The 19221-nt window shown below is 48.1% G+C and overlaps 1 protein-coding gene across 1 annotated transcript in view; it reads right to left on the reverse strand.

Moving 5' to 3' along the window:
* The window catches only part of PRDM6 (PR/SET domain 6), a 96992-nt gene that overhangs the window by 72914 nt on the left and 4857 nt on the right, over positions 1-19221 (reverse strand). Inside the window, exon 2 of the mRNA XM_004586363.4 lies at positions 15420-15727. Coding sequence (XP_004586420.2) covers positions 15420-15727 — 308 coding nt within the window. The remainder of the gene's footprint in view (positions 1-15419; positions 15728-19221) is intronic.

Here is a 19221-nt window from a genome sequence, read left to right on the forward strand (position 1 = left end):
AAAGCTTTTAACTCAACTTCCTATTTTCAAGATGAAAAAAAAAATGTTCAAATAGAAATTAAAATATAATTTTAAAGTTCTAGAATAAAGCTAACTTGGTGCAGTGTGTAAATATAAGTTTATTTTCACTTCAAATGCCTGCACTCAGTTTGCCTGCATGAATTCCATTCTGTTGCTTAATTTCCAAACAAGAGATATTACTTCTAGTCTCCTACGGCCAAAACATCTGCTGAGGGTCTCTCTGACACCGTTGACAATTTGATTCTAAAAACAGAAAATTATAGATTATCAGAGGAGGAAGTTTGGAAGTATCAGCTTGGGGTCTGAAGCCTGTTTTGCCAGGCCACCCAAAACGACAGCTTTCCTGGGGTCCCAGCCCTGGGCTCTAATCTCCAGCCAGACGGCAGGCACATTCCACTAATTCCAAGAGGGGGCAGGGCCAGACGTCCCAGGCAGGAGAAGCTTCTGGTCCCTTGGCCAGAGCATGGCCACTGAGGTAGGATGAGGGGAAGAGGCCCAGCCTGCAGGTGGCAGGACTGGAAAAGTCATCCCTCCCTGGAAGGCCATGGCAGTGGCAGGGTTTCCAGGACTCACCACCCAGGCCCATCTTCTGCCCAGTCCTAACCCTGATTAACCATTCTGCCTTCCTTCCTTCCTCTCCACATCGCACATCTTGTTTTTCCCCTATTCAACTCACTTAGACTTCAGCATTTCTCAGTTCTCTGGTTAGCTTGCAGGTTATTTGGGGATCATGTCTTTATACATATACATACAGATTATTTTTGTTGGTTGGTTGGTTTCCGTGCATCAGCAGGTGCTACTTGCACATGTATGATCCCACCTCCTGGTGCCAGGCTACTGCCCAGCCTGGGAGCTCTGCGTTCTCTGTATCTGTGCTCGGCTCACCAAAGAGGTGCCAAGGGACAATTAGCTCCGGACTCCAGCAAAACACATCCCCGTGTCACAGAACACGTCACGGAACTTACTCCTCCACTGATTCATCTTCCAAGCTGATCCTTTACACAGAGTAACTTGCCTACACCCCCTGCAGACTTCTGCATCTGTTAATCATCCATCCTTTTAAAAAATATTTTTATTTGAAAAGCAGAGTTACAGAGAGAAGGAGAGAGAGAGAGATCTTCCATTTGCCGGTTCACTCTCAAGATGGTCACAACGGCCAAAGCTGAGCATATCTGAAGCCAGAAGCAGCTGCAGGCGCCCAAGCACTGGGAATGTCCTCCACTACTTTCTCAGGCACATTACCAGGGAGCTGGGAGGGAAGCCGAGCAGCCGGACTACATCCAGCACCCATGTGGGATCCCAGCACCTCAGGGAGAGGCTTACCATTTCTCTATTCATCCCATCTTAACTCCCACCTTCCCTTCTGGTCACTGTTCCAGGGACACGGATCCTGAAAACAATGACTGCAACTGAATTTTAGCCAAGACTTATGCCACTCTCTGACCCAGTGAGTTCTTCCTTGCTTTCCACACTCAACCCTTAGATTGGCACAATCAGGGGCTCCATTCAACTCATTTCAATATCTTCCTCGGGCATCTGCTGCCTTCCTCACCGAGGGGGAGCTCTCCCCAGGTTGGGACTGCACCTGCACGAACACACTGCTCCATCGTCTCCGCTTAGTGCCTGACCCTGAGAAGCTGCCTGAGTGCTTGCTGCATAACTAGGTGGCTGGCCCCAGCTACAGGACAAGTCCCTCCGGGGTCAGAGCTGTCCCCACCGACACCCCCACCCCTCCTGGACCAGCTTGTGGGACAGCAGCCACCACACAGGCTAAGCAAAGGCTGCGCATGACCGCACAGCCACAGCTGCCGTGGCCACTTCGGCGTGACTCACTGGGATGGCCCTGACCGGTGACCCGATGCCAGCAGGGCAAATGTGACAGAAATCCTTCTGTCACTCCAGGCAGGAAAGGTGGCGGGGACACTGAAGAGAAGCTGACCTTCCTTCCTGCTGGCCAGCTCTTCCTTCCTGATGTGTCAACAACACACACACACATACACAGCCACTTTAACCTTTTTCTTTGTGTGTTTGAAAGGCAGAGTTACATAGAAACAGAGAGACTGAAAGATCTTCCATCTGCTGCTCCATTCCCCAAATGGCTATGGTAGCCAGGGCTCGGCCACGCAGAAGCCAAGAGCCCCGTCCAGGTCTCCTATGTGGGTGCAGGAACTGAAGACTCATGCCATTTTCTTCTGCTTTTTTCAGGTACATTCGCAGGGAGCTGGGTTGAAAGTAGAGCAGCCAGGACTTGAACCAGTGACCATATGGGATGCCAGCACTGCAGGCGGTGGAATAACCTGCTACACCACAGAATCCCACCCCATCCCCACCAACCACCACCAATTCTGAACTTTGCAGACACAAACTTGCTGTGATCCAAAGTCAAGAACATGAACATTCCCATTATGCCAAGCCACAGAACAGAGCTGTCAAAAAGCAGAAATCACTGCTACTCCTCTCCCGTGTCCCAAAAGCAGAAGCCAAATGCCAAGGTACCTCAGATGACCCACTGCCTCATGGTGCAGGCCACCCTAGGCTGCAGCCACTTTGGCCATGAACTCTCCAGCAGCATCAGCCTGGGTCAGGGCCTGCTTCTTGCCTTCTGCCGGGGCCCCTGCTGCCTTGTCTGGATCCCCAAGGCCACCATATTGCCCAACTCCAGAGCTGCGCTGGACCTGGGTCCAGATTTAAGTGAACTCTTAGGTGGGTGGGAGGGCGCCTGGGGGTCTCCGGGAAGAAGTCATCAGAATGTTCAAAACTCACTCAGGGCTGCGAGGCTCCCTGGCAGGGGGGTGAAGGACCCACCTAAGGCCCGAGAGCAGAGGCGAGACAGGAGTCTCAAGAGGGAACTTGGTGGCTGGAGAGTCAGCTTATCGGAGGTGTAGAACGGGAATCCGCCAGCCGCAGAGAAGTGAAGCAAATTAGGAAGAACAAGGAAATGACTGGCTGGGAGACGGGGTTATTACGGAAAGCTGATTTCACTGTCCAAAAATTTAGGCTGCATTTATTTTCAAAATTATCCAAGTATTTTGGCAATTATCTATTTCTATGGTTGCTTTCTGGACATTTCCGTTCTGTTTCTCTCCAGCCTTTTGTGCAGTGTAGGAGTTGGTTGCTTTGGAGTCCCTCAGTTTCATCATACCCTGCTAAGCCCGGTCTATCTGCCCCGTTAGGTCCTAAAAGAACTGCACTTGGAAAGGGTTTTCAGCTGGCCTGGAATAAACCGCCCTGAAACGGGGGGGCGGGGGGGTTTCATTTGTATTACATAATTGAGTTTGATTTTCTATTCATCCCCTCCAGTAACCACTGTGGACAGTGGTCCAAGCGGGTTTGTTTCCTTTGTAAACTCCGCCTCGGGAACACAAGATGTCCAGACACAAAAGAGCTTTCCGAGCGGGCCGGCAGCTCAGCATCACCGCGCTGCGTATCCCAGGCTGTCCACACGCTCTCGGCCGTGTACGTCTGAGAACACAAAGCTCGTACCATGAGTCCCTTGCATGCAAGTGTCTTGTCATTCAAATGGAATTAACTGGAAAATGCAAAGCTTTTGAAAAAAAAAATTACAGGTTTATGTTCGCTGCTGTCGCTACATGTGTCAAAGGTGTCACCGCCGTGGAGGCACCCACTGCCAGGCTAGCGTTTGTACAAAGAGCTCCCTAGAGTGCTCAGGTCCTCAGAGCCAGCTCTGCCCTGCCTTGGTCTTGACCCTGAAAGCTCACATCTGACTCTCACCAAGTGGGAGGGGAGTTCCCCACAGCGGAGACACAAAACCAGCAAACTCAATGTGAAATCACTTATAAAGGAGAAAAGGGCTGGATATACACTTGCTGTTGCTACAAGCCTTACAGTGGTTCCCATGAGGGCCATTCCCTCTGTGTGTCGGTATGGTCGGGACGCACAATCTGATAGACACAGGATGGTGACTGGTTGGCATTATTTTCAAAACTTAGAAAGAGTGAGGAAGGAAGGGAAGGATGAAGGGCCCACCCAAATGCCAATCATGAGATCCAACTGTAAGAGGCCCAGAGCCAGAAACAGCTAGAATCATGGAGACTGCACAGTACGGGAAACACCTTGTTACGACTTGGTGAGTTAAACAGCCTGTCTTCACCCCATGTGTCTAAAGAGAACAACTGCAAGCAGACTGACCAATCAGCTGTGGCCCATTCTTCTATTAAAAAACAAAAAAACATCATGTGGTTTCAAAACTCCCTTTGTAATCTTTTCAGCCTTTATAATCGCCAAAAAAAAAATAACTGAAATAAAACAATGACAAAAAGCACAGGGAAAGTTTCATGAGAATAGTGAGTGTGCAGGCACACCTGTCCCGTGTCTCCCTGCGAGGAGAGCAGGTGTGTGTGAGGTCAGAGTGCTGGCCCAACAACTCCTGGACAAGGGTCCCGTGGAGGCTTCCCCTACCACAGACAGCAGCTTAAAGGCTCACGAATCCCAACTGAGGGATGGCATGTCGTTTCCAAAGACGCTAGACTCCTGCCTCACTGTGCTGGAGACCACAGGAATCCCAAGATGAGCCCTTCCATACAGGCAGAGCAGGGCCAGGAGATGCAGCAGCCATTGAGGCACCTAGCCCCGTGCCCATACGGCTCCGGCTCCCTGAGCTTTGCAGAGCCCAGGTACCCTAAGACCCCCTCTAGCCAACATTCCACCTGCTGTCTTTCTCAGTCTCCACGCAGCTGTAAGGATCTCAATGATGACGGCCACCTGCTTGCAAACATTCACCAGCTGCAAACTCCAGCCTCAGCCCGCGCCCGAAGCTTCTCCTCACAGCATCCACACTGCTCAACTCCACAGAACTCTTTCTCATCGTATAAACCTGAAACCCTACACTTGCTGCAGAATATTACTTTTGCTGCTAGCGGCAACCCAGATTTGGAGCTCACAGGCAGGCATGGAGCAGACACCATGCTGGCACTGAGCCGATGGGCCAGCTCTCAGTCAAATGGGTCATGAAGAATTTTGACCATCAACCTTGCTTATTTCACTGCATTACAGTGAAGACTCCAGGTGTAATACAATTGATTCCTGAGGGGTAAAAAATACACTGTGGAAAATACTGGATTCTCATTCCCTATGACACTTGTCAGCGTCTGTGCTTACTTTTTAGTCTAAAATGCCTAGCTGCAAACAATCACTTGGAATTCCTGCTTTCTTCCTCATCAACAGGGATACATCCTCAGGATATGGCGGTCTGCTTGGTTGTATTTGTATCATGGATACACACACGTATTTTTATGGACAGGTTCAATGTGCCATGAGGCATTTCTGTTGTCACTTAAAATTTATTTACAAGTCACCATGTGCTAGGTGTAGTGATTCTCTTCCCCATTCAAAATCCCAGTATCTGGGGCCCATGTCATGGCTCAACTGGCTAATCCTTTATCCTGTGGCACCAGCACCCCATAGCGGTACAGGTTTGTGTCCTCACCTTGTATCCACTGGGATCCCATACAGGCACCAGTTCATGTCTCAGCTGATCCACTTCCCTTCCAGCTCCCTGCTCGAAGCCTGAGAAAGCAGTCAAGGATGGCCCAAAGCTTTGGGACCCTATACCCGCATGGGAGACTCGGAGGAAGATCCAGGCTCCCGGCTTCAGAGCGGTTCCGTTCTGGCCATTGTGGCCGCTTGGAGACTGAATCAGCGGATGGAAGATCTTACTTTCTGTCTCTCCTGCTCTCTATCTGATTTTGCAATAGAAAATTTTTTTAAATCTTAAAAAAAAAAATCAAAAGCCACCCAAAGACTTTCTATGTCTATACTGTATGTATGACATCCTTTAATATGTAATCCTTTCTTGCTTGTAGGAAGTTCTAAATAAGTTTCCATTAAAATAGTATTAAAATCTGATCTTGTACTAGGTCCAGGCTGTGTATCACTGCCTGCCATGTACATATTTTCTGTCCCATATGAGCTGTAACATGTTTATATGCAGTCTTCTACAGACCTAATATTGACTATTAACGTCCAACTGAAAAGCAGTGGGGAAAGTGCAATTGTTACACAAAGTCATACCTGTTTTCTCTCTAGTTTGCATATCTAATATTCCTCTCCGTTACACAGGGAAAAATAGAGATGCAAAGAAATTGTTTCCCCAAAGCCTCATAAACACGGACGATATGAATAAAAGCATATCCAAGGCACACGGCTCCTTTTTGCTCACATCTTCACATACCAAGAGACCAACAGAAACTGTCTCCTTTCTTCTCAGAGGCCACAAAAGCATCTGGTTTCATTAAAGACATGTGCTCTAGCACGAGGGAAGTATCAGTACAAGTGTGTTTTAGAATATCGGCAGGGCCTGCGGACTGTTCGTTCAATTTCCCACCAGGAAAAGTGCAGGGAAGGGAGGATGAGGCCAGACACAAAAATCAAAATCCATTCCGGGCGCGAACCAAATGCGGCATCTGCAGGAGACTCTACAAAGACAGAGCCTTTAAAACTGCGCTTTGCAGGATGGCGAGACGGTGCAGACACCTTCTAGCAATGCCATGATTTAATGAAATGAATGCGTCACACGTCACACAGGCAGTGCTCCGGAGTGTACTGCGATAGGCGACGGTCAGCACTGGTTTAGTCTTAAATAGTTTGAATTTCTGGTGACACATGTTAATCACTTTTATGATGAAAACTCATTTCTTTCTACTAGCGTCAAATGTAGTGATGAGATTCTGCAATTTGTGTTTTAAGATTTGATTCAGCTAATTTACAGTTAAGCATTCTCCTAAGTACCCCAATATTTTTCAGAACCTTCTCCCTCAGGAACCATTTGTGTGTTGTTTAACATCACAAGAGTGTATGGAAACAGAACTTGGGACAGATACAACAGGTTCCAGAAGTTTTCCAAGCTGGAATTGACTTAGGAGCTGTCCGCCATCTTGGAAGAATGCATGGCTACCTGGGAATTCAGGATGGTTACTTGTGCTAAGCATCAATATCCCAAGTATGCAAACAGCACTCAGCTCTGGGTGTTTTTACAAGACACTGAAACTATGACTTGATTACATTTAATTTGATTCCAATTAAAAAGCACTTAAGAAGTTTCTACTGAATTAGATTGCACTGAATGTTTCTATAGCAGACACTTCATTACCTGTGGCAGCTTCGATTTAAGATGATCACAGCGAACTAAAACCCGGTTCATTTTAATAAAATGGGCTTTCTCCCACATGATTAGTTCACAATTGCATGCCATAGATTTTGATTTATTAAATAAATGTATGGGATGCTAGAAAAAAAACATTCATAATACTGGACACTGCATTCACAATTCGTCCAAGACAGAGCAAACTGGAGTTCTTAACTCTTAAAAGAGATCAGAGATGCCGCGGTGGGGAAGGGTTTGTTTGTTTTTAATAAAAATAAGGAGAAAACATCAAAACATTGAAACAAAAATCCTGCCTTTCCCCTGGATTCTTCTGGCAGAGAACTTTACAACTAACAAAATAGGCACAAAACACATTTTGTGAATGATTAAGCAACAAGAGCCCAATAACTGCTGGTGTCACCATGCCATCCAACTTCCTGGCATGCAGCATTCCCCCCTCAAACAGACAACTACCTGGAGGTCCAATTGTTCTGCATTCTCCATCAGGACACAAATCGAGACAAACATTTTAGGCTTTTGTCTTTTTTTTTTCTGACACTGTTATTGCTTTACAAGACCCAGTCTGTGTCAAGGTTTGCAAAGGGGGAAATGATGATTAAAAACAAAATGATGATTAGAAACAAATGTCCTCAAGTCAGCTATTTCGTATTAAGCACAAACCGCAGGGCTGGCTTCCACTGGACACAATCCTGCAGACACATTTGGCATGGTCATCACTGATATTTCAGGAATAAAAGCAACTTTGTGGTTTGTGGTTAGGGATCAAGCACTAAGTGAACTTGTTATGTGTGTTCTTGAATAGGAAAACCCGGGCGGCATCCTGAGCCATTCACATTTGTAACAGTGTCTTTCTTTGGCCTTCCAGACTTTAATCGACCTAAAATTCAGTGACGGCACGATATATCTGTCGGGTAATTAGAACTCTAAGGACCAACAAATAAAACACGTTATTGGCTTCTAGGCCTTCAATCAAACAAATATTTACAGCTGCAATCTGCAAACGTCAGTGTCTTTTTGGAAATTGGCATCGTATCAGAATCTGTGCTATGAACAAGAAACAGTTCAGAGGCATCAGTATCCTCCCCCGATTAGCACTGGAATTTTCAAATAATGCTACACCCTTTTACACTCACTGTCACACACTAGTTGCATGACCTCTGAAGAAAAATTCTACACTTCACCATATATATAGACTTCTTTGAAAGTCGGCCCGACCTTGAGACCAAAACTCCCTAGACCGCAGGCGGTGGGGTGTTGGACAGTGAGCTGGCTCAATGACCGGTAGCTACAGACATCAGAGAATGTGCTTGCTGCCGATGATCATTGCGGAAATCTGCCTATACCACACCGGAACAATCAATTTTGTAAATGATTGCAATAATCAAGGAAATTGCCTAATTTATAAATCCTTGCATACAGCTTTTTAATGGATCCCTCCATTTTAATGCTGATGCCTTCAGAGCTGAACGAATTGTTGTCCGGCCTGTCATTACACACAATGATAAAAACATTCCCTCCACCGGTGAAACCACAGCTCATGGATATTCACATCGTCAACCCATAATCCCTCATTAGTGACTTCCGTGAAACTTTCGCACAGAGGCAACTTCTCTGTGTCTGCGCTTTGGTGGGGCGGGGGGGAGGGGAGACCCCTATGAGGGCTGTGGACTCTGAACAAATCACCTTGCTACACTGTAACACATGGACATCTCCCCACTCAGGCAGCCCACCCCGGAGGAGATTTTTGTATTGTGCCATTTGGTCACCACCAAGCCTCAGAGCCTGTAGGCCGGACCCAATGCCCCACACCCACATGGTGAGTGCCACCCACAAGGATGCTGAGGGGTGAGGTGAAGCGAATGCGTGATGTCCCCACCTTTCCCTGCCACTGTCACGCACACCTGCAGGCTTTACCTGGCCGCCCGGCTGCGGACCCAGCTCGCGCCGTGAGCCCACCGCACACCGTGGATTGCTCTGCTCGGTTAAGCCTTGGCCAATTGATCCCAGCCAATAGTGTGCTGTCAGTATTTTACTTACTGCTCAATCTCACTAACCTGACATTTATGGTGCACTGATTGGCCTCTGTCAGGGGTGGTGGTTGTAAATTCACTTTGAAAAGCTTTGTGTTAACAGCCTTCAGCCAGGCTCTGAGAAGAGTACCAACAGGCAGCCTGACAATCGCCCGACCTCCTGCCCTTATTACAGTGAGTAAATCAGGCTTTGAGCCATTAGGCTGGAGTCTGGGGCCTGCACAGAAAGGACTGACATGACGAAAGGTCAACCTCTGTCACACATGTGGAACAATTTGGATAATGGAATTCTGTAACTTATCTGAGGGAGGTGGCGAATGCTTACAAGGAAACGTAGATTCTGCTCCAGCTTCTCCGGCTTTTATGCTAAGTACTTATACTGGAGCCTGTGTTTCTTGTGTAAATACACAAGGAATGTCTGAACTCATGAAATCCTGGAGTACAAGTGATTCCAGAGAGAAATGGGCGGGGGGGGGGAGAGGCTCAGAGACTGAGCGCACACCATATTCTTGTGAGAGGCCCTCGCCACACTTCCAGTATGTTCCTCGCATCCTCTGAGAAGGCAGGAATGTGATCTTGCTGGCAGCCATCGCCAGCTCGGTCTGTGTACTTTAGTCAAACATCCAGCAAAAATAATACGCATGTTTTCCAATTTAATCAAAAAATTTCAATGCAGAATGCTATACTACAACTCTAAGTGATTAGGGTAACAGGGACATTTTTCTCCAGTAATTAAAACTTCCTTAAATTACTCAAACAGAAAGATCCCCTCAGGTTTCTAGCAACCAGAGGGAGCCTATGGCCCATTTCCATCTGTCCATTTGCTACCCTGCAAAGAATATGTTCAAGTCAGCATGGAAATACAAGAAAGTTCCACAAGCAAACACAGAACTATGGAGCAAGAAATCCCCAAGCATTATTTTCTTTACATGGGCAAAATGTTCTGAACAACAATAATAAAGAGCTTTGTGAATAACAGAAGAACTGGAAATTGTCTTGCAAACTTCAGAGCACATCAATCTTTACCAAGTCTTTGGGACTAAACACTAAAGTGCCACACGCACATTTGGATCAAACCTCACAGAAGTGAAGATTTCCCACAATAGCTGCTACAAGTCCGCTGTTCCCACCCCCCCCCAAAAAAAGGAAAGTCATCTGGGGACTTGGAAAAGCGGGGCTGACACCGCAGGCGGGCACACAGAGCAACAGGCTTGACACGACCTTTGCAAAGCCACCATAAAGGCCCGTTTTGATTTTTAACACAATGCTGGACGCTACTCCAAGAGGCGGCAGATGGCTTTACAGTTTCTGTAAAACTACAAAATGCTCACACTGGATCCAATGCCCCCCTTCCCACAAGGCATCTTCACATTAAATGAGGCAAGGCCAGAGAGACACCCCAGCTGTTACTCTGCCTAGTAACATTACTGTGGCTTCTTTCTAGGAGTTCTCAAAATTTCAGCAAACTGACATCTTCAAAATCAAGCCGACAGACAGACTAGGATATTAAATGGTCAACTGCGGAGAAACACAGTTTTTCCTTCCACAGAACTGTGACAGCTACATAATTCCATCCCCTCGCGCTCTGGTGAGTCAGACCGAACCGAGTCCACGTGCACAACACAGAAACAGGGAGTACACACTCAGTACTACCACTGGGACCATTTTGAAATGATTTTTTAAATTTAAAATGATGACTTTAACTTTTGTTTTCAACCTCTAAAGGTATACAAATGGATTCCATACTGTACGTTTGCAACCGGGTCATTTACAAAACTATATGCCATATACTTAAAGTATGAAATCAATGCGTTCCCTTCTAGTGCCAATTACTGGTGACGGTTTTGAAATATAAACATGTAGCCATGTGTAATATATTTTTAATCTGAGTTTTCATTAATATCTTTTGACCTAAGCTACATGGTAATGATGAAGAATGAAGCATTGGCTTAAAAGCAAAATTCTTATTAAATGTAAAATATTATGGCACAAAATCAAACCGCAAAAAGGCCCACATGACATTAACTCCTTTGGATTTCTGAAGAAAAAAATAATGAGGCTTCCCATGTTGTGCACCTGGAAATAAGACCCTCAATTTTACTCTGGCAGAGAGAAGACAGGTTCCATGGGACTCTAGGCCTTACTAGACCCTTGCAATCCTAACAAGTCATTACATTATCTCAATTAGCAGAACAATTTCTCTCGGGTGAAAACTCAGTGCAGTTTGTGTCATCATGACTGCTCAAATTTTTTTTGTCAAACCAGACTTTGAAAGTCCTGAGCCATTTTTGCCTATCTTCAACTGCAACTGTGTCTTAAACTTCTGCATTTTGTCTCGGTGCATCTGAAATCCTCAACTGCACGCATTCCTCCGGTCCTTATGTGTTACATTCTGATGGTAAGCAGAAAGGGAAACCATGTGTAACTAGATGAATTTAGCTCAGGGGAAAAAGGGCACATTAATAATTGAGATAACGCTTTCAGAAATGTTGGAATTAAATGTGCCTTTTCCACTTCTTTATTAGAAAACACATTAGGACAAAATTATCTTACTCCCATCAATAATATCTAATTGCTGAGAAAGATTGTTTTCTCTGCAAAACAGTCAGAAGGAATGTTTCCCCCAATATGTTCAAAAATAGCTGAAAATGTATCATGCATACAAGTCTTGCTGGAATAAACATATATAGCAAAAGGAAAGTGATTACATAATGTGTCTGCTAATGTTTTTGTTTTGAAAAGCCTGGATTCATTATGTTAAAAAAAAAAAAACTCTGATTCTAAAAGAAATTGTTTCCCAACGTGACTTAAAGAGGCTGACTTTTAGCTTGACTTTTCATCTTCTGGGACTATCAAAAAAAGTACCTTGCTTTATTATTAATAAGAAGGAAAACAAAAGCTCTTGAAATTTCCTCCAAACACCCAAAAGTGTCAAAACACACTGAATGCTACGGACTGATAGCTAACTTTATTTGCTGGATTATACATAAAGAAAATGTTAACTACAAAATCCTAACATGTTTATACACTGAACAAGCAAGCTCTCCATGGCTGAAGAAGTCATTTTCTATACAGAAGATACTTTCAACAAAAGCAGTCACAGGGGTGAGCCTGACGGCTCCTGTAACAATCCTTCGTGTGTGTAATAAAGTACAAGCACACTGAAAACAATGGGCTGTCAACTGAAGCAGAAATCCATCATCCGCTTGGAAACAGTGACGGCAAAAGATTAGCAATCCATTTATTGTACTGAAATAAAGATAAGTAACCCCAGGAAGATCCATCAGGACCTGGGTATTGAACTTTAAATATAAAGGCATTTCCTCATCAGCAAGTGACCTGAAAAAATGTAAGAGAAGAGAAATGATCCCAGCTGACTTTGAAAATGAGAGACTCATAATTCAACTGCATTTCATTTTTTAAAGATCTGCTTTACGTCAAGCTGATATTCTGGGAGATAAAGAATATGGTTTTAAAATAAATAATTATTACATGAGTCATTAAACAATTATTGCCAACATTTCCTCTTAGACCTGTAGTGCCTTCCAATTACAGATATGCTAGTATAAACAACGCCGTGATTTCGAAAAAATTTCACAACTGAATTGCTATTTGAAAGGAAACATTAAAACGTAGGAAATAATTCAGCATTTAGAATCTTGTCAGAAATATTAAGATAATTCAAATAGTCATGTTTCATAGAAATCATAAGGCTTTCAAATTAAAAATCAACTCCTGCTTGGCATCTTACAAATAATTATACTAGCAAGAACCTGAAGCCTATTTTTTAAAGTCAGCGTTTTATCTTGCAAATGGACATGGGCACTAAGTTAACTGGGCTCAGTTTGTTGTATTTTATTTGATGTCCCAGGAGACTGATAAATTTCAGATGGCTGAAGCATTAACACCTTTCGGTTTCTGAAATGCACAGTACCCTAGCTGTTGTTACAGTGATAAATAGATTGGTTATATCCTACGTTTAGGAGCAGGGCTCTGCAGCCAGCCTGCAGCATGTACACAGCCGGTTCTTTTTCACAACACAAAAATCAACTTTGTATATGCCCCTTCCAACACATTCAATTCACTACCTCAAATCATAAACTCACTTTGCATCTACTCAAGTACTGAGACAGGAGATAAAAAGAAAAAAAAAAAAAACCTGACCAAATCTCCCAGTTTCTTTTACTACAAGAGAATCTGAACTTCATGCAGTGCAAGTCCAGTCACAAAAGCCCCCTGGTTTGCAGTATACACATTCTATATGTGCAGTGGCCTCCTGCCAACATCCTAGTCACTCAGAGTCTTCCAGGAAAACCAGTGTGTTTGTGGCTTTGTCCCCTGGCATTCTAAAAATAGGTAGGCAGCACGGTGCAAAATGACAAGATCCCGTTTTCGCATTTTCCGATATTCCAAATCCGTGCCACTCAACAGCTGCTTGACCGTGTCCCTCAGGCCAGCATGTGCAGGCCCCCATGGCCGTGTGCAGCTCCAGTTCCTGACAACATCGCTGGACTACGAGCCATGCCTGGCAGTATTTTATAAACTGTAAACCACATGGAGGTTACAACTAATTATCAGAAACAAAAACTAACTAGGAAATGTTGCAAAGCCAGATGCTTTGATTAGTTTTCTTACACAAAAACACAAACTGCTCATCTACTGCCATGTATCCTGCACCAAGCCATTGCTCCCATCTTAGAATTCAACCGATTTCTGCTTTTCTTTAAAAAAAAAAGGACCATTTAGCAATAAATATGCAGATCCCTCAGCCCCCATGCACATTCATGCAAGCACACACACTCTGGACTCTTATCCAAAGACTAAGCATGTATATGCAATCATTTATTAACAGCAGCTGAGGAGTGACATGGACTGGGAGCATGGCAGGCCAGTGGGGAGCCCACTGAGGCCCAGGGCCCTCCTGCTGTGAGTTGCAGGCTCACACTCAGCTTAAGGGGGCTTGTAGAGGCTACCCCAGCACCCCTACTCCCAGGAGCCATGGGAAGGCTCTGGACAGCAGGGATGCTTTCCTCAACATGGCATCTCCAGGACCCAGCATAGTGGTAGCTGGAGTGGGCACTGGGCATCTCCAGGACCCAGCATAGTGGTAGCTGGAGTGGGCACTGGGCATCTCCAGGACCCAGCACAGTGGTAGCTGGAGTGGGCACTGGGCATCTCCAGGACCCAGCACAGTGCTAGCTGGAGTGGGCACTGGGCATCTCCAGGACCCAGTACAGTGCTAGCTGGAGTGGGCACTGGGCATCTCCAGGACCCAGTAGGGTACTGGCTGGAGTGGGCACTGGGCATCTCCAGGACCCAGTACAGTACTGGCTGGAGTGGGTTTGGAGTTCCAGGTGTGTGTCATTTTAGTGACTGTGAGGTGGCTCACAGTCCACAGGCCATCAAGCGTGAGTGACACACTCTTACAGAAGCAATCCCTTAATGGAGCGGCCAGGTCCCTGCCAGCTTGGCCCTCAAGCAACTCTCTGTTCTGGTGATTCCCAGTTCATTCTCTCATCACCTGGCTACAGTCCCAGGCACATTATGCTTTAGGGTTTGATTCACAGTATTTTGCATTTCCTAAAAAACTCTCCAAGGATGTTACGGCTACAGCCTTGGGGTTGTGGGGGTGTGCATATGACAGCACCTGTCTCTTTTAGTGGTGGCCCTCAGAACTCAATCACGAAGCTCTGGGGGAAATCTTGGGCTGACATTTTCAAACAGGTTGTTCTCATAGCATATCATCGAGGTAAACCTGGGCCAGTTCAGCACTCCCACCAATTGTGCCAGTTTTCCTGAGTCACAGAAGGCACACAACGTGTGCTGATTCACGGCGTAGCACCCTTATTCCGGGCATTTTGAAAGTTTGGGGGAAAAAACCAGCAGCATTCACAAGAAGCTTCATTCACAGAACTGTTAACACCTGAGCGAATCAGCAGGCCTCTCTCCTCCTCCTCTCTCCCTCCCTCCCTCCAGCCGCGGCTCCTTCCAGCTCTGAGCACAAAAGTACCCTACGTTGGAGGAGAAGAGAGCTGGAAGTAAAGCTAACCCCACACCAGTTCCAGCCGCTCAGGGGTTCTTAAGGCTCAGAGACACACAGAGTCAAAGCCAACCCAGCAACCACAGAGGCAACTTCAGGAAGCGGGGGAGGGGTCTGGCTTCCTGGGTGGGTTGCTGGCTTTGAACCAGGGTGGTGCTGGGCAGGCGTGTGCGGGAGGACCGGGTGCCGAGCAGCGAGCACTCACCTCCCAGAGATGCTGCGTGTTCCTCACGGCGCCTGCCTGCACTTTCTCCGGGGGCAGGAGCACGCCCTGGAAGGGCCCGATCCACGTGCCCTGCTGGATCCTCTGCGCCGCGCAGATGCCGTAGGCCAGGCCCGGCACGGTGCTGGTGCACAGGCACACCTCGCGCGGCAGGTCCCGCAGCCACTCGGGCAGCTCCGGCGGGGGCGCGGCGGCCGCGGCGCTGCTGGTGCCCACGAGCCGGCGCAGCGAGTGCAGCGGCCCGTGCATCGGGCACTCGCCGTTGCGGTTGTCCGCGCACATGTCGCAACCTACGGGAGACACGCGGGAGGGAGGGAAGCGAAAAGTTAACCCGACCTCTGGGGCTGCCCGTCATTGGTGGGGGAGGGAGCATCCCCGCCTGTCCCATAAGCCACCTGCAGGGGGTGGGGGGTGGACGTTGAGGAGACCCGAACCAGCGCCGCTCCGCCTAGGAATTCGTGCTCCCCGCCTCTGCTTGATACCAAAGGCACCAGCGGCTCCCCGCACCTGACCCTCCCTCGACTAGTTCCGGGTGCGTCTGCCGGGGTTTTACGGAGAAAGCCCGTCTCTTGCCCAAACTGACATATTGGCGAGATTCTAGGTCGCAGTCGCCTGCGTGTTTGATTAGCCTTTGCTTGCAATTATAGGGGAGACGTTTAGAAAAGACAAGGGCACGTGGCCGACCTGTCTGACTCGGGGAGCCCACCCCCAAACCTGGGACAAACCCACCCCCGCCAGCTGGGGCCCCCGTGCGCCCAATCCCCGGCCCCAAGGGGTCCCCTCGCGCGCCCTGTCAGCGCGCACTCCAGGCGCTGCAGTGGGGCGCCGTCTAGTGACTGCTCGGGGGGAGGGGGGCCTAGGTAAGTCTGTGCCTTGGTGCGCTCGAACAAACCCTCCACAGAGGCTCAACCAAGACAGGACCCCGGAGCCCTGCCCCCCGATGGCTAACCCCGAGTTCAAATGCGCTGTAAACGCACCCGGGCAGTGTGGCTGAAGCTTTCTCAGCACCCGCGCTCCCGTGGCAGTCGGCGCACAAGGACACCCCCACCCTCAGGGAAGGGAGGCTGCGGGCTGCAGGGCCTGCAGCGACCGCGCTGTCGGATCCCAGCGCCCTCTGGGTTATTAATGGACCTGGTGGAGCCGCAGTGTCTGCGCCCGGGCGCGGCTGGCCCGTCCAGCGAGGAGGTGGCCTCGGCGGCGCCGCTGCTGGAGCAACTCGGCCTCCGTGGCTCAGCCTACCCGGGGAGCCTTGTAGCCTAGAGGGGTGACGGAGAGCTGGGTACCCGCAGAGGCTCCAGCCCTGGGTGGCCCTAGAGACTTCTGATACCTGAGCCAGGCCTTGGTCACTTGGTAAACCTGATGCAGCATCCTTTACGTGCCATCTGCTTGCTGAACGGGCTGAAGCCCCAGAGAGCGTGTTAGGTACAAGATGTTAGCGGAGGAGGGGGAGGAGATGGGGCAGAACTTTCCACTAATGTAGCTAAGTGAGCTAAATGAGAACCCTCTCCTGAATTGTTTCAAGGCCAGGGGGGTTGATTGTAAGTCCAGCTGTGTTTGCGTCCCAGGAGAGCCTGGGAAATGGAAACACCTGCAGGCTGCTGCGTCTGGTAGGTGAATCCTTGAAGCCACCACCTGTTTCTGTAGATGGGGTGGGGGAAGCATCTTCCCTCCCTCCCCCACTGGCCGACTTCTGCCTCCTCCTTGCAACACAAAGCACTGTTAACACCCTTCAGGACTGCAGTGCGGGTAAGCACCTGCTTCCAAGTATGAGCGCCAAGGTTCCAGTTCCGCAAGGGAGGCTGCTGAGCCGTGCGGGCACTGCAGGTCGACCAGAAGAACCTGAAGCTTGGGGCGGCAGAAAGAGGAGTGGCAACCAGGTACACCTGACTCCCTAGCCTTCAAACCCAAGGATTTAGCAAAACAAATGCAAGCCAGGAGAATTCTAATCCCAAACTCATTAATCAATAGAATTGAAGTATTCCACGGAGGTAACTATTTTAGGGCCACAAAACTTGCCACAGCAAGATTGAGTTATGGCGATTTCTCTCTTTTCCCACACTCTGGGGAGATGGGGGAGGGTTTAAGTTGAGAAAATAAGTAGGGATGTATATGGATAAGATCCACGGTTTTGAATTTCAGCATCTGGCCTCCAGGGTGACCTTTCAACACCTTGGCAAAAATAGCTGAAAACAAATGACAAGCCACAAATGCAAGATGCCCGTGAAAAAAAAAAAATTGGATCACCCCAGGGAGCCGCTGAACCACTTTTTCCTTCCTGGTTGACTACATGAAGCAGTAGGTGAAAAACAAGAGCTTCTAGAATTCAGTCCCCTGAGGCCTGAACAGAGACTGTTTCCAACCACCCCCCTCCCGCTACAACAGAGAAGATAGCCACTCCAGCCACTGCCCGCCTCCTTAACTGCCCCAACACACACACACACACACACAATGTAGCAGGTGATAATAAACCCCTAGTGCTTTTGTCTCCACCAAGTATTGGGAAAACTTAACAGTAGCCTTTCCCAGCATGACAAAACTAACCCTCCAACAATATCTGCTAGACCACCCCAGTGTCAGGTTCCCAGCAGACTGGACCAGGTCGCCCCAGCCTCTCTGAGTCTTCTTAATGGGCGGCTCACTCAAGGCTCCCTCAAAACAGCCTGCCAGCAAAGTGGACCAACTGTCATCATATTTTACCCTAGCTTCTGATGTCATTGTTTTTAATATACAAAACCCCATCCACCTAGGCTTTCTGACTTGCATCTCAGAGATCAAGTGGAATGTATAAAACAAGCCATTTGTTTTGGGGGGCCTGGTGACAAACAGACTATGTCCTTGTCAGTGAGCCATAAAACGCCGGCATGGAAAGGTCTGGGGAAGCTGTGGGCTGGACACTCAAGCTTTTATAAAAGCATTATCCACAGGGTGATGGAACAGGACACTCACCAATGCCTACCACGACACAACTTTCTGTGGTCAAGTTCCTGTTTGCTCCTGAAACTAAGGCAAGTTTGTGTGCAAGTTTGCAATTATTATTCACAAGGAATTTTCTATTTGCAAGAGGTATTCTACTTAAGCAAGACATTTTGAAATGCCATTTCAGCATCGGGGAATCCACACCAGGCCCTGCTTTACCCAGAAGACAAGCTGTCATGGCCCAGTCAAGGGGGCCCAGCGTGAGGGGGAGGGGACCCGGCTAGGTCACAGACGCCTTCCCCTCCTGCCTGCAAAAGGCCAGGCCTGGGTAAGAGGGGAACTCACTTTCACTCTCCCACTGCACACCTGTCTGCCGGCTTCCCAGGCTTTTCCAAGCACACGGAGATAACTGTTAGAATTTTTAATAGATCTGCTAAAGACATGTTTTTTTTTTGGGGGGGGGGTTGTTGCTGCTTGGGTTTTTTTTTTTTTTTTTTTCCTAATTTCATTCCCTGTTCTTGAAAAGTGAAATACCAACTGCGGAGGGCTTGTGGGAGTCTGGAGTAGCCTGCAGACATCAGTGGCCGCGGGAGCCTCGGACCTGCGGAGGGTCCCCTCCCCATCCAGCCTTCGCAGCCCGTGGCTCAGGGAAGCAAACAGCAGCCGACAGCTTGTTTCCCCACCTCCCCACGCCACCCCTCCACCCCGCCCTAGCCCCAGAGCAGCGGCCTCTCCAGCCATAAATCCTCCCCCAGCCCGTCGGCGAGGTCGCGGCCCACAACCCCGCAGGCCAAGCCTTGCGAAGCCAGAGTCCTTCGATCGCCCAGGAGGCTCGGCCCCGGGAGTGCCGCCTGCTGGCCGTGGCGCG

Source organism: Ochotona princeps, chromosome 19, assembly GCF_030435755.1.
Source record: "Ochotona princeps isolate mOchPri1 chromosome 19, mOchPri1.hap1, whole genome shotgun sequence".
NCBI classification, from domain to species: Eukaryota; Metazoa; Chordata; class Mammalia; order Lagomorpha; family Ochotonidae; genus Ochotona; species Ochotona princeps.